Below are 17,835 nucleotides of genomic sequence, written 5' to 3'. Positions count from 1 at the left end.
TTAACCACTACACCACACTGGCAGCCGGTTCGGAAATGCTCCAGGCGAGGGGCAGAGAGAGACCCAGAGAACGTGAGGGCGTCAAAAGCGCCTGCCGGATCAGGCTCATGCCCCTTGAGCCCACAGTGGCCAACCAGATGCCCTGGAAGGAAAGCAGCAAGCAGGATTCGAACACAAGAGCCCTCTCCCCTCCAGTCGTTTCCAGCAGCTGGTATTCAAAAGCACTGCAGCCACTACTAGCTATCGCTAGTCCTCTGCTCCTGCTTAATCCTCTTTCAAAGCCAAGGTTGGTGGCCATCATTCCCTCCTGCAGAAGGGAGTTCCGTAGTTTAACTATGCGCTGCATGTAGAAGGACGTCCTTTTATCTGTCCTGAATCTTTCAACATTTAAGGGTAGTCCTTCCCATCTCCGGACCGAACCCAACACCAGGAAAACCCAGCTACGAAACCTAAATCGTGGTATCTTCTACCATATGTGGTGCATGCTCTTGTTATCTCCCACTTGCACAACTGCAATGCGCTCTATGTGGGGCTACCTTTGAAGGTGACCCAGAAACTACAACTAATCCAGAATGCGGCAGCTAGACTGGTGACTGGGAGTGGCCACCGAGACCATATAACACCGGTCCTGAGAGATCTGCATTGCTTCCCAGTACGTTTCCAAGCACAATTCAAAGTGTTGCTGCTGATCTTTAAAGCCCTAAACGGTCTCGGTCCTGTATACCTGAAGGAGCATCTCCACCCCCATTGTTGAGCCCGGACACTGAGGTCCAGCGCAGAGGGCCTTCTGGCAGTTCCCTCGCTGTGAGAAGCCAAGTTACAGGGAACCAGGCAGAGGGCCTTCTCGGTGGTGGCACCCGCCCTGTGGAATGCCCTCCCACCAGATGTCAAAGAGAAAAACAACTACCAGACTTTTAGAAGACACCTGAAGGCAGCCCTGTTTAAGGAAGCTTTTAATGTTTGATGCATTACTGTATTTTAATATTTTTTTGGAAGCCGCCCAGAGTGGCTGGGGAAGCCCAGCCAGATGGGCGGAGTATAAATAATCAATTATTATTAATATTATTATTATTACTTGTAAAGCTGTAAAGGCTTTCTGGGAAATGATATATAATGAGTTAAAGAAAATGTTTAAAAACACTTTTGTTAAAAAAAACAGAAGCCTTTTCACTGGGTATAGTAGGTGAAGAGGTACCAAGGGAAGATAAAAGACTGTTTATGTATGCAACAACTGCAGCAAGAATTCTTTTAGCCCCAAAATGGAAACCACAAGAAGTACCAATGAAAGAAGAGGGGCAGATGAAAATGATGGGACTTTGCAGAACTGGCGAAGCTGATGGGAAAAATCCAAGACCGGCAAGATCAAGTATTCCAAAAAAGACTGGAGTAAATTTAACAACCCTAGTAGGGTTATCTGAAGACTTGTCATGAGAAGTTTCTTACCTTTCTATATTTAAATTGTGAGGTATTTTGTAATGAGTTATATTAGAACTGGAAAATATATAAAATGCTGTGATATCAAGGTTAGTTTTGAAAGCCAAGTGGTGGGAACGAAGGAAATTGACAGGCTCTAAAGAGCCAAAGAAGTAAAGTGGATAATAATGGTGTGATTATATATGTTTAAATGGAAAATTAATAAAAATTATTAAAAAAACAAACACAAAACAAAACCTAAATCGGACTCCTCCATGCATGGGCGTAGCCAGGATTTTTGTTGGGAGGGGCAGGCCTTTGTGGGTGGGGAAGAACCTCAGTTGGCTATGTATTTTTATTGATTTTGTATTGATTGGTGGGGGGTAGCTGCCCCTCCCTGCCCCCTGGCTACACCCATGTCTCCATACAACCCGTTTATTCAGTGTTATGTACTAAGTTGAATAGGATCCAAAATGCAGAAGTCTGATTGGTCCTAGAACAATAGGATCCAAAATGCAGCAGTCTGATTGGTCCTAGAACAATGCAGCAGTATGATTGGTCTGCAGGAGCCACCCAATCATGCTCCAGATGGAAGTGAATCCACAACCTGATTGGCCTACAGGAGAATCTCGGAATTAGCCAGTCATGTGGGGCCCATTGTGTAAATAATGTATATAAAGCAGATATTCTGGGGGAACTTCCCTTCCTCCTCACCACTATGAGCTGAATAAAGAGCATGAAATCCACTCTCGACTCTGAGTATATTTCATTCAGGTTTCATCCGAATCTGCTTGCACAAAGTTTATGAAGGGGTTAGATTATATCCAGTCTTTATAGGGTGGAAACCCTGTGTCCATCCTAATACAGTGGTACCTCGGGTTAAGAACTTAATTCATTCCGGAGGTCCGTACTTAACCTGAAACTGTTCTTAACCTGAGGTACCACTTTTGCTAAAAGGGCCTCCTGCTGCTGCCGCACCGCTGGAGCACGATTTCTGTTCTTATCCTGAAGCAAAGTTCTTAACCTGAAGCACTATTTCTGGGTTAGTGGAGTCTGTAACCTGAAGTGTATGTAACCTGAAGCGTATGTAACCCGAGGTACCACTGTATTGTCGTGGGCTGTTTGCACATCTTCCCGCTAATCATTCATTCATCCCAAACTTCTCCGTGCATCTCACTGTCGCTTTCCAAATGGCAAAGGGCAAAATGGTTTTTTTTAAAAAAATGGATTTGTTGCACTTGGGCAACTGAAGGCTTTAATCCACTTTAAATATGCAAAGCATTAAGTTCTGGTACATGTGCCTTCCTTCCCACAAAATACTGTCAGTCTGGAGGCACCCTCAGTTATTTCTAGGGATTAAAGAAATCTAAAGTCAATTAATCAAACGTGCTTTTATCAAGTCTGTGTGCAAACATTTGCTTTTGGCCAGGAGACCAGTGGGGGCTGTGGGGAATCACACTTTCGTTTGTTTCCAGACATTCCAAGACATCTCGGGGGAGGTTGTGCTATCAAGTAGCTTTCATTTCTGGATATTTCTTTTAAAATTATGTACCATACTTTTCTGTGTATAAGACGCCTCTATGTATAAGATGCCCTTATTTTGGGGGACTCAAATTTAAGATAATGGGGGGACATGGCAGGAAGTTGTGGAGCTTTTTTTGCGGAGGATTGCCCAGGGTTGTTAAGCCTAAAATCGCTTACCCACACGCATCACAAAATCTCCATATGTCTGTCCCCTTCCTGGTAGAAGCCAATTGCCTGCCCAAATGATGCAGCGTCGGACCCTATGCACGATCTACCCATGTATAAGACGACCCTCACTTTTTAGCATGCTATTTAAGGAAATAAACCTAGTCTTATACAGTGGACGCTCGGGTTGCGAACGTGATCCGTGCAGGAGGCACGTTCGCAATCCGCAGCATTCTCAACCCATGACCTGCGCATCTGCACATGTGGGGTTCGTGATTTGGCGCTCCTGCACATGCACAAGCACCAAAACCCAAAAGTAACCTGTTCCGGTACTTCCAGGTTCGGCGCAGTGTGCAACCCAAAATCGCACAACCCGAAGCGTCTGTAACCCGAGGGATGACTGTACACGGAAAAGTACGGTACAGTCATACCTTGGGTTACAGATGCTTTAGGTTGTGTTTTATTGGGTTGCAGGCCGCCGAAACCCAGAAGTACCGGAACGGGTGGTTTCCGGGTTTCGGCGGTTGAGCATGCGCAGAAGCGCTAAATCATGCTTTGCGCATGCGCAGAAGTGCCAAATCGCAACCCACACACCCAGTGTATGTACTGTATTTTTTGCTCCATAATATGCACTTTTTCTCCTAAAAAGTAAGGAGAAATGTCTATGCGTCTTATGGAGCGAATGTGTGGTTGATCGCTGGCTCCCTTTCCGGCCCCACCCCCTTGCCTAGGCCTCCATTGTTGAATGTTCTGCAGACGGAGACTGTTTCCCCAGCAACATGTGACTGGCTGGTTAGATTGTCTGGAAACTGTAGAAATGGCTCCCTTTCCTTTCCTAAAGAAGCTGTAGAACTGTGAGTTGAACCCCATAAAAACAGGATTTTTTCCCTTTGCAAAGTATGCTCAACAGCTTTGAGCTGATCCTCAAAAAAGGAGCTTTTCCCCTTTGTAAAAGAAGCTGCACAACTGTGAGCTGATCCCTGCAAAAACGGGACTTTCCCCCCTTTCCTCCTCTAAAAATTAGGTGTGTCTTATGGTCAGGTGCGTCTTATGGAGTGAAATTCCACAGTTTGAAAACAAGGCAGCATAGGATAAATTGAGAAACAAAACAGCATACCGCCAAATTGCCTTTCTCCCTGCTTTTCTCCTTCTGCCTCCCGCCACCAACCGAAATAAAGCAGAATTCCTCCCGAGGCCCCACGAGGGTCCAAACCAAGCCCTTTTCCACCCACCTTCCACAGACACCTCTCGGGAGCGCACCAGGTCTGTCTTGTTCCCCACCAAGATGATGGGGATGTTCTCTGCCTGACGGGTCCTGCGCAGCTGGATCCGGAGCTCGGAGGCGCTTTCGAAGCTCCCCCGGTCGGTGATGGAGTAGACGATGACGTAGGCGTTGCCCACCTGCATGCAGTAGTTGTGGAACCAATTGTCTTCTTCCGGGGCCTGTGGGAAAGGCAAAAGGGCAACTTACCACGGCTCCCCAGGGCAGCAGCAGTGGCTCTGGGAAGCGACAAAGGGAGGTTTCAAACTGGCATGGTCCCACAGCCTACAGAGATGAGCACCCCACATTTATTAGTGCATCTGTAGTACAAATCTAGTACAAAGACGCAGGTGGCGCTGTGGGTTCAACCACAGAGCCTCTTGGGCTTGCCGATCTGAAGGTCGGCGGTTCGAATCCCCACGACGGGGTGAGCTCCCGTTCCTCGGTTCCTGCTCCTGCCAACCTAGCAGTTTGAAAGCACATCAAAGTGCAAGTAGATAAATAGGTACCGCTCCGGCAGGAAGGTAAACGGCGTTTCCGTGCGCTGCTCTGATTCGCCAGAAGCGGCTAAGTCCTGCTGGCCACATGACCCGGAAGCTGTACGCCAGCTCCCTCGGCCAATAAAGCAATATGAGTGCCGCAACCCCAGAGTTGGCCATGACTGGACCTAATTCACTGGACCTTCCTCCACTGGAACGGAGGAAGTAGTGGCCCCCCAAAATTTGGGAACCAAATTTTCCTGAGTGATTTGTGGGGCATAGGAATTTGTTCATTTTTTTCCCCAAAATATAGTCCGGCCTCCCACAAGGTCTGAGGGACAGTGGACCGGCCCCCTGCTGAAAAACTTTGCTGACCCTTGGTTTAGACCACAGGACCAGGCTAGAATCATGGTGGTCAGAGGTGGTCTCTGGCTTCTGGGTGACTGTATTGTCTGCTCTGCTTCATCCAACCCGCCTCCTGTTGGAAGTGCCATTGTACTTTTAAACACACACACACACACACACACACACACACACACACACACACACACAGCCGCCCTGTCTGTCTGCAGATTAAAAGCTTCTGCCTCTGGGCCCTGTTTGACACAGCCTCCTTTTCGATCTGTCAGTGGCCTCTTCGTGCCCGGGGAGCTTCTCTTCCAAACCATCAGCGCAGCAGAAGCAACACAGAACCGACCCAAACAAGATGCCGCCCTGCAGGAACAGGAAATGCAACGGCAAGGTACCGGCCTGATCCTGCAGGTGTGCAGCATCTGGACGGGAAATGGAAGTAGCCTAGCTTTGTCCCTGCAGCTGGGTGCAGGGATAGCAAAAACACTTTTCTGTTTGGAAATGGTTAGGTGGCCCTGCAAAGCTGCAAAATGGAACTAGCTTGGGGATATAGGGAAGGAAGGAAGTTGCAGCTTATTTATGCTGGCTAAGATAATAATAATAATAATAATAATAATAATAATAATAATAATAATAATAATTTATTATTTGTACTCCGTCCATCTGGCTGGGTTTCCCCAGCCACTCTGGGCGGCTTCCAACAAAGATTTAAAATACATCAAAATGCCACACATTAAAAACTTCCCTGAACAGGGCTGCCTTCAGATGTCTTCTAAATGCCAGGGAGTTGTTTATCTCTTTGACATCTGGTGGGAGGGCATTCTGCAGGGTGGGCGCCACTACCGAGAAGGCCCTCTGCCTGGTTCCCTGTAACTTGGCTTCTCGCAGGGAGGGAACCGCCAGAAGGCCCTCGGTGCTGGACCTCAGTGTCCGGGCAGAACGATGGGGGTGGAGACGCTCCTTCAAGTATACTGGATCGAGGCCGTTTAGGGCTTTAAAGGTCAGCACCAACACCTTGAATTGTGCTCGGAAACGTACTGGGAGCCAATGTAGGTCTTTCAAGACCGGTGTTATGTGGTCTCGGCGGCCACTCCCAGTCACCAGTCTAGCTGCCGCATTCTGGATTAGTTGCAGTTTCCGGGACACTGGACCTCTCTCTCTGGCCCTTGAGACGCTGCCAGCCACTTCCACTCTCCCAGCCTTACAACAACCCTGTAGGGTAGGCCGCTCTTATCTCCATGCAACAGAAGCCTGACTAGGGCAACCTCATGATTCGAGGGAACTGAATCAGGAACACTGTAGTTTCCCCCCCCAGCTGTGTGCCTCTCCGCCCGGCCAGCTCTCAATCTAATGGAATGTTTTGCACTTGTTTTTAATTGATTGCTCCCCAAACAAGGGTTTTGGAGATGAAACAGGCGTGACAAATGTAAAGTGATCAATGGATGCTCCTATATGCAACGCGGGCAGAAATTCACAGCCGGCACTCCAGCCCAGAAAAAACCCAGAGACACCGTGCCACGCTGGATCATCTGGCCCAGATTTCACCAGTCTGGGGTCCTTCCAGATGTTTTGGACTGGGGAAGATGGGAATGGTAGTCCAAAAAGTTCTGGAGGGCATGAGGTTGGCAAAGGCAGAGCTAGGTTGCCATGGTCAGCAAACCTTTTCAGCAGGGAGCCGGTCCACTGTCCCTCAGACCTTGTGGGGGGCTGGACTATAGTTTTTTTGGGGGGGGGAAATGAACACATTCCTATGCCCCACAAATAACCCAGAGATGCATTTTAAATAAAAGGACACATTCTACTCATGCAAAAACACCAGGCAGGCCCCACAAATAACCCAGAGGCGCATTTTAAATAAAAGGACATATTCTACTCATATAAAAACACGCTGATTCCCGGACCGTCCGCAGGCCGGATTTAGAAGGGGACTGGGCCGAATCCGGCCCCTGGGCCTAAGTTTGCCTACCCATGCCCTAGCAGATCTCCCCTCAATTTAGGTCATTTGTTCAGCACTTTTAGTAAGCTTCCCGTGTTCCTATGCAAAATAATTACTTTGTGTTGCACCTTCTGAGTGTGCGTCGAACAGCCAGAGAAGAAGAAGAAGAAGAAGAAGAAGAAGAAGAAGAAGAAGAAGAAGAAGAAGAAGAAGAATTAATTTATACCCTGCCCATCTGGCTAGGCTTCCCCAGCCACTCTGGGTGGCTTCCAACAGAACACTAAAATACAATAGTCTATTAAACGTTAAAAGCTTCCCTAAACAGGGCTGCCTTCAGATGTCTTCTAAAAGTCTGGTAGTTGTTTTTCTCTTTGACATCTGCTGGGAGGGCGTTCCACAGGGCGGGTGCCACTACTGAGAAGGCCCTCTGCCTGGTTCCCTGGTTCATACTTCCATCAGGCTCCTCCCTGCAATGTCCCCTGGCATCAGCTATTCCATCAGGATGCAGCCGAGGAAGAAAAGGGAAGAGTTTCTCCATCAGCTTAGTTTAAGAGAGCAGCAGCATTTAGCTCCTCCTCTCCTTGAAGCTCTCCCCGCTTCATTTAGCACCTTCCGTCTCCCCAATTCTAAGAATCCTCCTTGCTAGTCCTGCAATGTAGTCGTGATCTCAGCAGGAATCTCTCAAGACCATTGGCCTACCTGTTTCGCAGCTTCCCAGGTGTCAATCACCATCAACGTCGTCTCCTCGCCGTCCACCGATAAGGTGCGCTCGTAGGTATCCTCTGAAAAGAGCAGACAAGGTCAGGATCAGCAGTGAATGGTCACCCTCAAGAACAGAAGCTGCACCTACCCCAGAAAAGTTCATTGGGCCCAGCGCATGACACCTTATTCATGCAGTGCGTCGTTAGACTGTGGAACTCCCTCCCACAGGAGACCGTGATGGACAAATTCAGGGATGAGAGAGGGTTATTGAAGACTCCTAGCCAGGAGGTCTATGCTTTGCCTTCCACAATTGGAGGCAGCAACTGGAGGCACCAAAGACCACCTGCTGGAAAGTACAGGAGGGGAAAGGGCTGCCTGAATCCTGCTTGTGAGTTTCCCATAATGAGTGTCTGGTTGGCCATTGTGAGAACAGGATGCTGGACTGGATGGGCCATGGACCTGATCCAGCAGGCTCTTCTTAAGGGCAAGAGGTGTAAATGATCCTTGGCAAGAGAAGCAGAGGTAACCTCAGTGGCCAGGAGCATCTATCACAGGGGACGGGAAGGTTTACCGGCCAGGGGCCGGATCACTCCCACGGAGATTGTCCGTGAGCTGGACTGGCACAGCTTTGTTAGGAGCCACCCAGAGTGGCTGGGGAAACCCAGCTAGATGGGTGGGGTATAAATAATAATAATAATAATAATAATAATAATAATAATAATAATATGGCGGCTAACGGATTGAGGTTGAATCCTGACAAGACAGAAGTACTGTTTTTGGGGGACAGGAGATGGGCAGGTGTGGAGGATTCCCTGGTCCTGAATGGGGTAACTGTGCCCCTGAAGGACCAGGTGCGCAGCCTGGGAGTCATTTTGGACTCACAGCTGTCCATGGAGGCACAGGTCAATTCTGTGTCCAGGGCAGCTGTTTACGAGCTCCATCTGGTACGTAGGCTGAGACCCTGTCTACCTGCGGACTGTCTCGCCAGAGTGGTGCGTGCTCTGGTTATCTCCCGCTTGGACTACTGCAATGCACTCTACGTGGGGCTACCTTTGAAGGTGACTCGGAAACTACAACTAATCCAGAATGCGGCAGCTAGACTGGTGACTGGGGGCGGCCGCCGAGACCATATAACACCGGTCTTGAAAGACCTACATTGGCTCCCAGTACGTTTCCGAGCACAATTCAAAGTGTTGGTGCTGACCTTTAAAGCCCTAAACGGCCTCAGTCCAGTATACCTGAAGGAGCGTCTCCACCCCCATCATTCTGCCCGGACGCTGAGGTCCAGCGCCGAGGGCCTTCTGGCGGTTCCCTCATCGCGAGAAGCAAAGCTACAGGGAACCAGGCAGAGGGCCTTCTCGGTAGTGGCGCCCGCCCTGTGGAACGCCCTTCCAGCAGATGTCAAAGCGATAAACAACTACCTGACATTCAGAAGACATCTTAAGGCAGCCCTGTTCAGGGAAGTTTTTAACATGTGATATTTTACTGTATTTTTGGTTTCTATGGAAGCCGCCCAGAGTGGCTGGGGAGGCCCAGCCAGATGGGCGGGGTATAAATAATAAATTATAATTATTATTATTATAATAATTATCAAGGAAATAAACTGAGTGATGCTAGTTCACACCACTGAAACTCCACAAGGCCTTTTGCTAGGCAGTTGGAACCCGCCCCCCCCCCAGCCCCCACAAATCACACGACAGCCCTACCTCTCTGCTGCTCAGGCAGATCCTTGTCTTGAACCCCAGCAAAGAGGTACATCAGGCTGGTCTTGCCCACGCCAGGGTCGCCCAGCAGCACCACACGGTACAAGGATTCCCAGGATTCTTCAGAGTCGGAGGACTCGGACGACCAGCTGCCACGGGGCTCAGGCAAGTGGACTTTGGGGTCACAGGAGGATGACTGCCCCAGCTGCGGGTGGCCCGATTCAGCCTGGCTGGGACGGACGCTCAGCATCCCCGGGCGAGACCCATAGGGCATGGGCAGCGGGGTGCTGGCACGCCTCCTGGCAGGGCTGGCGCTGCCTCCTCGCTGGGTGTTCAGAGTCATCTTCTGCAACAGCAGGGAAAGGAAGAGAGAGGGAATCGATCTGAGATCAGCTCTTTTTTCGCCAATGGCTGCTTTCTCCCAAAGCAAGTGGACCAAAGTGCCCGGTCCACTTGCGGTGGAGGAGAAGCAACCGTTCTCAGAAGCCCTGCTTCTGTTTATCTGCCTTGGACACCAGCCCAAGGCAAACAGGCATAAATCATTCCCATCTAGGGGTGGGGGGAAACCGTCCCGGAAGACGTTGCGTTACATCCAAACAACGTTCAAACCGCGGGGAGCAGGAGATTTTGACGCCAGCCGGACGGGCGGGCTGCTTGCAGAACTTCAAGCTAGTACCAGGATTGGGAAGGAGGGAGTCTCTCTTGGGCAGCCTCCCAAGAAGCATCTCGTGGTCCATCTGGGATGCCGAGGCAGCACCCAAAAACGGCCTTGAGAACGACAGACCGTGTATATATGTATGTGTGGGTATAAATATATATCTCATATATAAACATGAGTCAGCAGGAGGGAGGCTCCAATTAGAAGCAGCTAGCCAAAGATGAACTTTTTCCAAACTTTTGGAGGGGGGCCACCACCCCCTTAGTTCCATAAACAGACCCCACCCTACCCTATAAAATGCATTTCTCAGAACAGCAGTTTGCACGACCCACTAAGGAAGAGAAAAGCACAGTGGGATTCAAAACAGCAGCAATTAATTGCATTCAAAATCCAAGTTCAACTCTTTGGTTGAATTAAGCCAATGATGAACATGATCCCGGGACGGCAGCCTTGCAAATACTGAGGGTCACCTCCAGCACCCCCACCCCAGCCTCTTAGTTCCCCTCACCAGGTAATCCCACCACTGATGAAGCCCAACAACATCTGGAGGGCGCCAGGTTGGCAAAGGCTGCTCCTGGTCAGTCCGTCAGTTTTATTGCACATAGCCAAAGGCTGCCGCAGTGTACACAGAATCATTCAACAATGAAAAGAAAATACGTTGGATTAATACAAAAAACTTAAAACATTTATATTATCAAGACATTACCTACTCTCAACAGAGCTATAAAAGTACCTTAATATACAGGTTAAGACATTAAACAATAAAATTTATAGGCTAAAATCGTCACATGGCCACTAATATATTAAAAAATAATGTTAATTAATACAATGTACAATTATATTTGGAGTTTGGTGATAAAGATAGACTATAGCTTGATGTAAGGTAAAGGGTAAAGGGACCCTTGACCATTAGGTCCAGTCGTGGCTGACTCTGGGGTTGAGGCGCTCATCTCACTGTATTGGCCGAGGGAGCCGGCGTACAGCTTCCGGGTCATGTGGCCAGCATGACTAAGCCGCTTCTGGCGAACCAGAGCAGCGCACGGAAATGCCGTTTACCTTCCCGCCGGAGGTATTTATCTACTTACCTATTTATCTACTTGCACTTTGACGTGCTTTCGAACTGCTAGGTTGGCAGGAGCAGGGACCGAGCAACGGGAGCTCACCCCGTCGCAGGGATTTGAACCGCCGACCTTCTGATCGGCAAGTCCTAGGCTCTGTTGTTTAACCCACAGCGCCACCCACGTCCCTTTTAGCTTTATGTAGATAGGGTCAAATAAATCCATCTCCTTTACAGTTGGTGGCTATCTTGGCTATATAATTTGCTCTAATATTCCTAGCAGCAGTTGAAAAGAGTGCTACACGCCAGAGGCTGCTCCTGGTGCCCCAGTGCAAAAGAGGGCAAGGATCCTGCCCGTTTAACAGGCGAGCTGACGATGGCATTTCAGCCGGCAAAAAGGTGCAAGAGGCAGCCCTGTCCTCGTCTGCCTCTTGCCACCCTCCACATCTCCAGTTTCATGCCCCAACAGATGCCCAAACCGTGCCCTTCCCTCCTGTAGCTTCACCTCCCTCCGTTGTCCAAAGATCTCCTGAACCTACAAGCCTTTCTCCCATACTGCCCACCTTATGCTAAGTGCCACTTATGCCCATCTCAGGCCCCTCACCCACATCTTCCCAGATACCTCCTCATATGCCACCTAATTTGGCACAGCCCCTCGCAATCACTCCAGACTTACCCAGCTGAAGAACATGGGGTTTAACGTCCCATTCCAGTTCCAGACTCATTTGGAGACCTGAGTTTCTTTTTCACGGTTCCAATGGCAAAATGCACACAGGCCCAGCGCCACTGGCTCTGAATTTTAATTTATTATTATGGCATGTGCCTTTTTGCAATCACTGGGCTACCCTGCAATCTAGACCAAGATGTCCATTCTGCCTGGGTGCCCCTTATGCCAGCTGTGAACATCCTAACCAGCTTTTGAAGACTTCAGGAAGATGCAGCTGTCCCATATGGGAATCGAACTTGCAACCTTGGCATTACAGTATCAGCATCACATTCATCCAGTGCTTTACCAACTGCACTGGCTCCCAGTGGAGTACAGGGTCAGGTTTAAGGTGCTGGTTTTGACCTTTAAAGCCCTAAGCGGCCTAGGACCCACGTACCTAGGGGACCGCCTCTCCTGGTATGTCCCACGGAGGACCTTAAAGTCCACAAATGACAACATTTTGGAGGTCCCAAGTCGCAAGGTGGTTAGATTGGGCTCAACCAGGGCCAGGGCCTTTTCAGCACTGGCCCCGACTTGGTGGAACGCTCTGTCCCAAGAGACTAGGGCCCTGCAGGACTTGACATCTTTCCGCAGGGCCTGCAAGACAGAGCTGTTCCGCCTGGCCTTTGGTTTGGACTCAGTCTGACCCTTATGTTTCCCTCCCCTTATGGTCTTGATCTATGGGCTACTTTTAAAATGAGGCTGCATTTTAAATTGCATTTTAACCTGTATTTTAAATTGTGTTTTTTTTCTTTTTCTTTTCCCCCTATTATGTTTTTACTGTGATTTTATTGGTGTTAACTGCCCAAAGTGGGGCCAGGGAGGGTGGGGTATAAATAAATAATTTATTATTATTATTATTATTCTCACGCTCTAACCAACTGAGCTATAAGTCTCATATGATGCTGAGGCTTCTGGGAACAGGTTAACGGTCAGGCATGTGCATGGTCACAGAAGCTCATCGTATTATAAAAAATATGTTATTGTGATGATGATGATGATCATCATCATCATTTTTATTGCGTTTATAGCTCCCATTTTTCTCCGAGGAACTCAAGCTGGTGTACCTGGTTCTCCTCTCCTCAGTTAACCCCCACAACAACCCTGTGAGGTAGAGTAGGCTGAGGGACAGTGACTGGCCCAAGGTCACCCAGTGAGCTACATGGCCAAGTGTGGATTGGAGTCCTGCACTCTCAGGTCCTAGTCCGACACTCTAACCCAGGCATAGGCAAACTCGGCCCTCCAGATGTTCTGGGACAACAACTCCCATCATCCCTAGCTAACAGGACCAGTGGTCAGGGATGGTGGGAATTGTAGTCCCAAAACATCTGGAGGGCCGAGTTTGCCTATGCCTGCTCTGACCACTACACCACACTATTACCCATTTTTAAAACAAAACGGTGCTTATTCCCAAGTACAGTGGTACCTTGGGTTACAGACACTTCGGGTTACAGATGCTTCAGGTTACAAACTCCGCTAACCCAGAAATAGTACCTCAGGTTAAGAACTTTGCTTCAGGGTGAGAACAGAAATCGCACGGCAGCAGCGGGAGGCCCCATTAGATAAGTGGTACCTCAGCTTAAGAACAGTTTCAGGTTAAGAACGGACCTCCGGAATGAATTAAGTTCTTAACCAGAGGTACCACTATAGATGTGTTTCACATCAGGGCAGCAGAAGCAAACTCTGTTTTACTCCTTGTAACCGTAAGGATGCTATGCTTCAAGCATTCTCAAAAGCACAAAAGTTCAACTTTTGTTTTACAATGAAGACTAGCAAACTGTTTCTTGTTTGTTTCTGTTTTATTTGGGGGTTTGTTTGTTTTTGCGCTGACATGTCAGGAATGAAGTAGCAGTTGTCAAGTGTGGAATGGCAAGCATTTTACCCCAAGAAGAAAGAGGGGGGGAAGTCAAGCGCGCCTGGGCTCTCAGCTTCAGCCCTTTGGGTGTAAAACTACAGGATGTCAGAGATCTGCCTAGCAAGGTTGCTGCGGCACCTTTGAAGACTGTCACAAAGCGCTCGCTACCATAAATTATAGTTGGCAGAATGCATCTCCCTTTCCAAAATACAGTGGCTCGACTGGTTCATTCTGCACATCTGGGATCAAAGTTCTGCAAGCAGTTTTGCTGCCTGGTGCAAAGTGAAGCACCCCAATCGTCGCAAGACTCCTTTTCTCTAAGTCAAGTTCCTAGCCCTCGTGGACGCAAGCAAACTTGAAACCATGCAATTGGGTGGAATATCAGAAAACCAAAGGGGAGCCATGTTCTGTTCAGAAGGTTAAAAGAAAATCGAAAGTGCTCATAGTTATCTCCCGCTTGGACTACTGCAATGCACTCTACGTGGGGCTACCTTTGAAGGTGACTCGGAAACTACAACTAATCCAGAATGTGACAGCTAGACTGGTGACTGGGAGTGGCTGCCAAGACCACATAACACTGGTCTTGAAAGACCTACATTGGCTCCCAGTACGTTTCCGAGCACAATTCAAAGTGCTGGTGTTGACCTTTAAAGCCCTAAACGGCCTCGGCCCAGTATACCTGAAAGAGCGTCTTCACCCCCATCGTTCTGCCCGGATGCTGAGGTCCAGCGCCGAGGGCCTTCTGGCGGTTCCCTCATTGCGAGAAGCAAAGCTACAGGGAACCAGGCAGAGAGCCTTCTTGGTAGTGGCGCTCGGCCTGTGGAACGCCCTCCCATCAGATGTCAAAGAGATAAACAACTACCTGACATTCAGAAGACATCTTAAGGCAGCCCTGTTCAGGGAAGTTTTTAATGTGTGATATTTTAGTGTATTTTTGGTTTCTATGGAAGCCACCCAGAGTGGCTGGGGAAACCCAGCCAGATGGGCGGGGTACAAATAATAAATTATTATTATTATTATTATTATTATTATTATTATTATTATTATTTAGCAAAACAAGGAACATACTGTATATTAGGGCACAATAAAATCACCATGGTCAGGGTTTGCAGGGAGAATTCCATGCTCTTCAAAGCACTTTTCCAAGGCTCGCAGAAGAGCAAACTAACCAAAAGTCACTAAGAACACAGTTTTCCTGGGCGCAGAATCCAGATGCTACAGAACAATTTAGGGAAAAGGTGGGCAGATTGCAGGCTTTTTTGGGGGGGGGTACTGGAGCCCCAATCTCCACTAACCAAAGCCTGGTGCAGAATTAAAGAACACTGAGACAGAATTAAAGAACACTGAGCCCAGGAATTTGCTTTTGAGTATCCGAAGTGAGCAGCGATCACACACAAAATCCAAGCCTGGTTACTGTTCCGTATAATTTAGGAACATGAGAGTTGCCATTGTTTTGTTGCTGGTATTGATAAAACAACGGGGGATCAGAAACCGTCCCCGATCTACTGCAAATCACACAGAGATCTGCCAGTAGATCCTGATTTCACCCCACACCCTGGCCTTTAGGGACAGCAGACCAGAGAGGAATAGTTATCTCAACACACTTCATAAATGGGTGCCGGAAATGGCAGGGTTGAAGAGAAATGTCCAAATTCCCCCAAATTTCAGTGTCAGCTCTTCAATCTCATCAGACTAGATTCACACACACACACACACACACACACACACACACAAAGGCTGGAGAGGAGATGGAGCGTTAGAGTAGCTCCATTTCCTTTAGAACAGTTTCTATCCAAATATGATTTTGGTTTTAAATGCAGTGTAAGGTAGTCTCTATGGGAGTATATTGTATTTAATTATGGGGTATCAGAGTTTTTAGGGGGCTAACCAGGCTGGGATAGCAGGCTTGTTGGTTTGCGAATGTCTGATGTAGATTTTTTGATTTCGTTGTTTTGTATGGGACAATGACACTAAATATTATCGTATCGTATTGCAAAGGAGGGGGAGGAACTGTGTTATTTTTCTTGAAAAAGAGGCGCCAGGTGTTCATCACGAACACCTCCCTTGTTCTCTTATAACGGCAATGGCCAGCACCTGAGAGGGGGCCTGAACTGAGTTCCGGTGAGTTCTGCCTGAAAAAAGCCCTGGGGAAGAATATGGCTTTGCTTACTTCCCAGTTAGCAGGAGCTGAGCCCCCGCTCCCCAGTTCCTGTCTTAAGGAGGGGGTGGCCTGGGCTTTATTTATAAGTTGGAAAGGAAGCAAAGGGCAAAGGATGTGAAAGTTAGCCGTTGGAAACAGATGGAAAACATCTCTGAATTGCTGGGAAGAGCCAGCCTGGATGGTGGGAGCTCCAGGGTCCTGGGGGAGAACCAGCAACCCCCATGCTAACCCACCCCCACTTTGCACATTGAGGAGGCAAGTTCAAACAGTCTTGTTTAGGGCGGCTTTCAAGAATTGCTCCTGACTCTCAGTTTTCCTTTGCTTCCGATGGCCTGGGTGTTTTCAGATTTTTGCCTGCTGCTGAATCAGCTTTATCAATATTAACCGCTGCCTTCCTTTTTTCTTCATTATAAATTATCTCTTATCCTGACTTTCAGGATATAAATCCCACCAAGGGGGCTATGTATTCTATTTTGCTGGGGACCCTTTTTTAAGAGCTGAAGTTGTGGATTTTTAGCAGCTGACAAGCAAAATAGCTGGAGCCCTTCTCACTCCAAAAATAGTGTGTGTGTGTGTGTGTGTGTGTGTAACACAAGCAACAACATATCCTGTGGGGTTGTTTTCTTTTTTTCCAACCCAGGGTCTGGTTTCATGGCAGTACCAGTAACCCAATGCCATGGCATGGTTTTGCCAGATTCCAAAACATGGTTAAAAATTCAGAAGGAAAGTTGTTTGCAATGAAGGACGCCATTGTCGTCGCTGCGGTGGCATCAAATTACACACATACACACACTACACAGACCCTATGAACTGGCAACCAGTTTTCACTTCTGGGGTCCGGAACCTGGTATAAAAAGTATAAAGGCAAGAGTGCTCCAGGGCATGTGCAGAGAACATTTCCCTTTCGCTGATCTGAGCCCCACCACCGCCAGGCTAGGGCAAGCGGACTGAGTAGGCAGCACCGGGCCTTGGCACGTCTCAGAATATTAGGGCTGGGGAGGGGGATATTCGAAAACTCTCTCTCCGAGGGGCCACGGCTGCTTCTGCGGTAGCCCCTCAGCCCCGAGGGAGGGATCCAACTTCTCCAGCGGACCCGGTTGCTCTGGACGAATACAGTCCTATCTGAAGCAAGAAGAGGGGCGCATGCAAAGAGGCTGTCCAGAAGTCGTCAGCCCTGAGCGCACTCTGCGCGCGCTCAGGAGCCCTCTCGCCCGCATTCTTATCCCCCAAAGTTCGGAGCGGCGCCCTCCGCAAGTTTCCAAGGGAGAGCCCTGCTTTCCAGAGCCGGCGCTGCGAAGAGAGACACCGGTATGGCGAAGGGTGCCGCGCCCGGATTTGGAGAGAGGACGGAGATGGCGGAGAGCGCGGACCGTCCTCGGTCTTCCTCGACTCGCCGTCCGCCCCGTCTACCGTGAAAGCTATCCAGCCAGCCCTTCTCTGCAGACGCGTGGAAAGTCTTTCCCCCCCGCCGCCCTGTTCTCCTTACCTCCGCCTGTTGCTGGCGGTTCCGTCAGCAGGGCGCTCTCAAGGGGTCCCCACGCGCGTAAAAGCGCACCGCCCGTGCGCCCCGTCCATCGCGTCCAGCTCCATTGCACAGCGCCGCGGCGCGCCGAGGGAGGGACTTTTAAGCCCGGGGAGGTCCCTGCGCGCCGCTCCTGGTGGGACACACCCCCTGCCAAACCCCAGCGAGCCGCCCTCTCGGCCTCGGCCGGCGAGAGCGCTTCTGAGCGCGTACAGACGGCCCCGCGTCTCTCCAGCGCGTGACTGCCGGTGGCCTCGACGAGCGCCTCGGCTGGAGAAGCTAAAAGGATCCCCGCCCTCTGGATCAGGCCCAAGGTCCTTGAAAACGCGGGCGGGAGGGGGG

General features: G+C 49.3%; 1 protein-coding gene across 3 annotated transcripts in view; it reads right to left on the bottom strand.

Moving 5' to 3' along the window:
* REM1 (RRAD and GEM like GTPase 1) overlaps positions 1 to 17,765 on the bottom strand; it is a 28,639-nt gene extending 10,874 nt beyond the window's left edge. Inside the window, exons 1-4 of one of the 3 annotated variants that reach the window (XM_083619105.1) lie at positions 17,458 to 17,765; positions 9,538 to 9,880; positions 7,829 to 7,911; positions 4,363 to 4,545 (exon numbers count right to left, since the gene is read on the bottom strand). In XM_083619105.1, the coding sequence (XP_083475231.1) occupies positions 4,363 to 4,545; positions 7,829 to 7,911; positions 9,538 to 9,877 (606 nt within the window). In that variant the 5' untranslated portion in view covers positions 9,878 to 9,880; positions 17,458 to 17,765. Of the gene's footprint in view, positions 1 to 4,334; positions 4,546 to 7,828; positions 7,912 to 9,537; positions 9,881 to 17,457 lie in introns of all 3 variants that reach the window. The other 2 variants (XM_083619104.1, XM_083619103.1) reach the window with 2 other exon arrangements.
* Positions 17,766 to 17,835: the final 70 nt, after the last annotated feature.

Source organism: Podarcis filfolensis (assembly GCF_964270895.1).
Source record: "Podarcis filfolensis genome assembly, chromosome: 6".
In the NCBI taxonomy this organism is placed as follows: domain Eukaryota; kingdom Metazoa; phylum Chordata; class Lepidosauria; order Squamata; family Lacertidae; genus Podarcis; species Podarcis filfolensis.
This window is presented reverse-complemented; position numbering and strand designations above follow the sequence as displayed.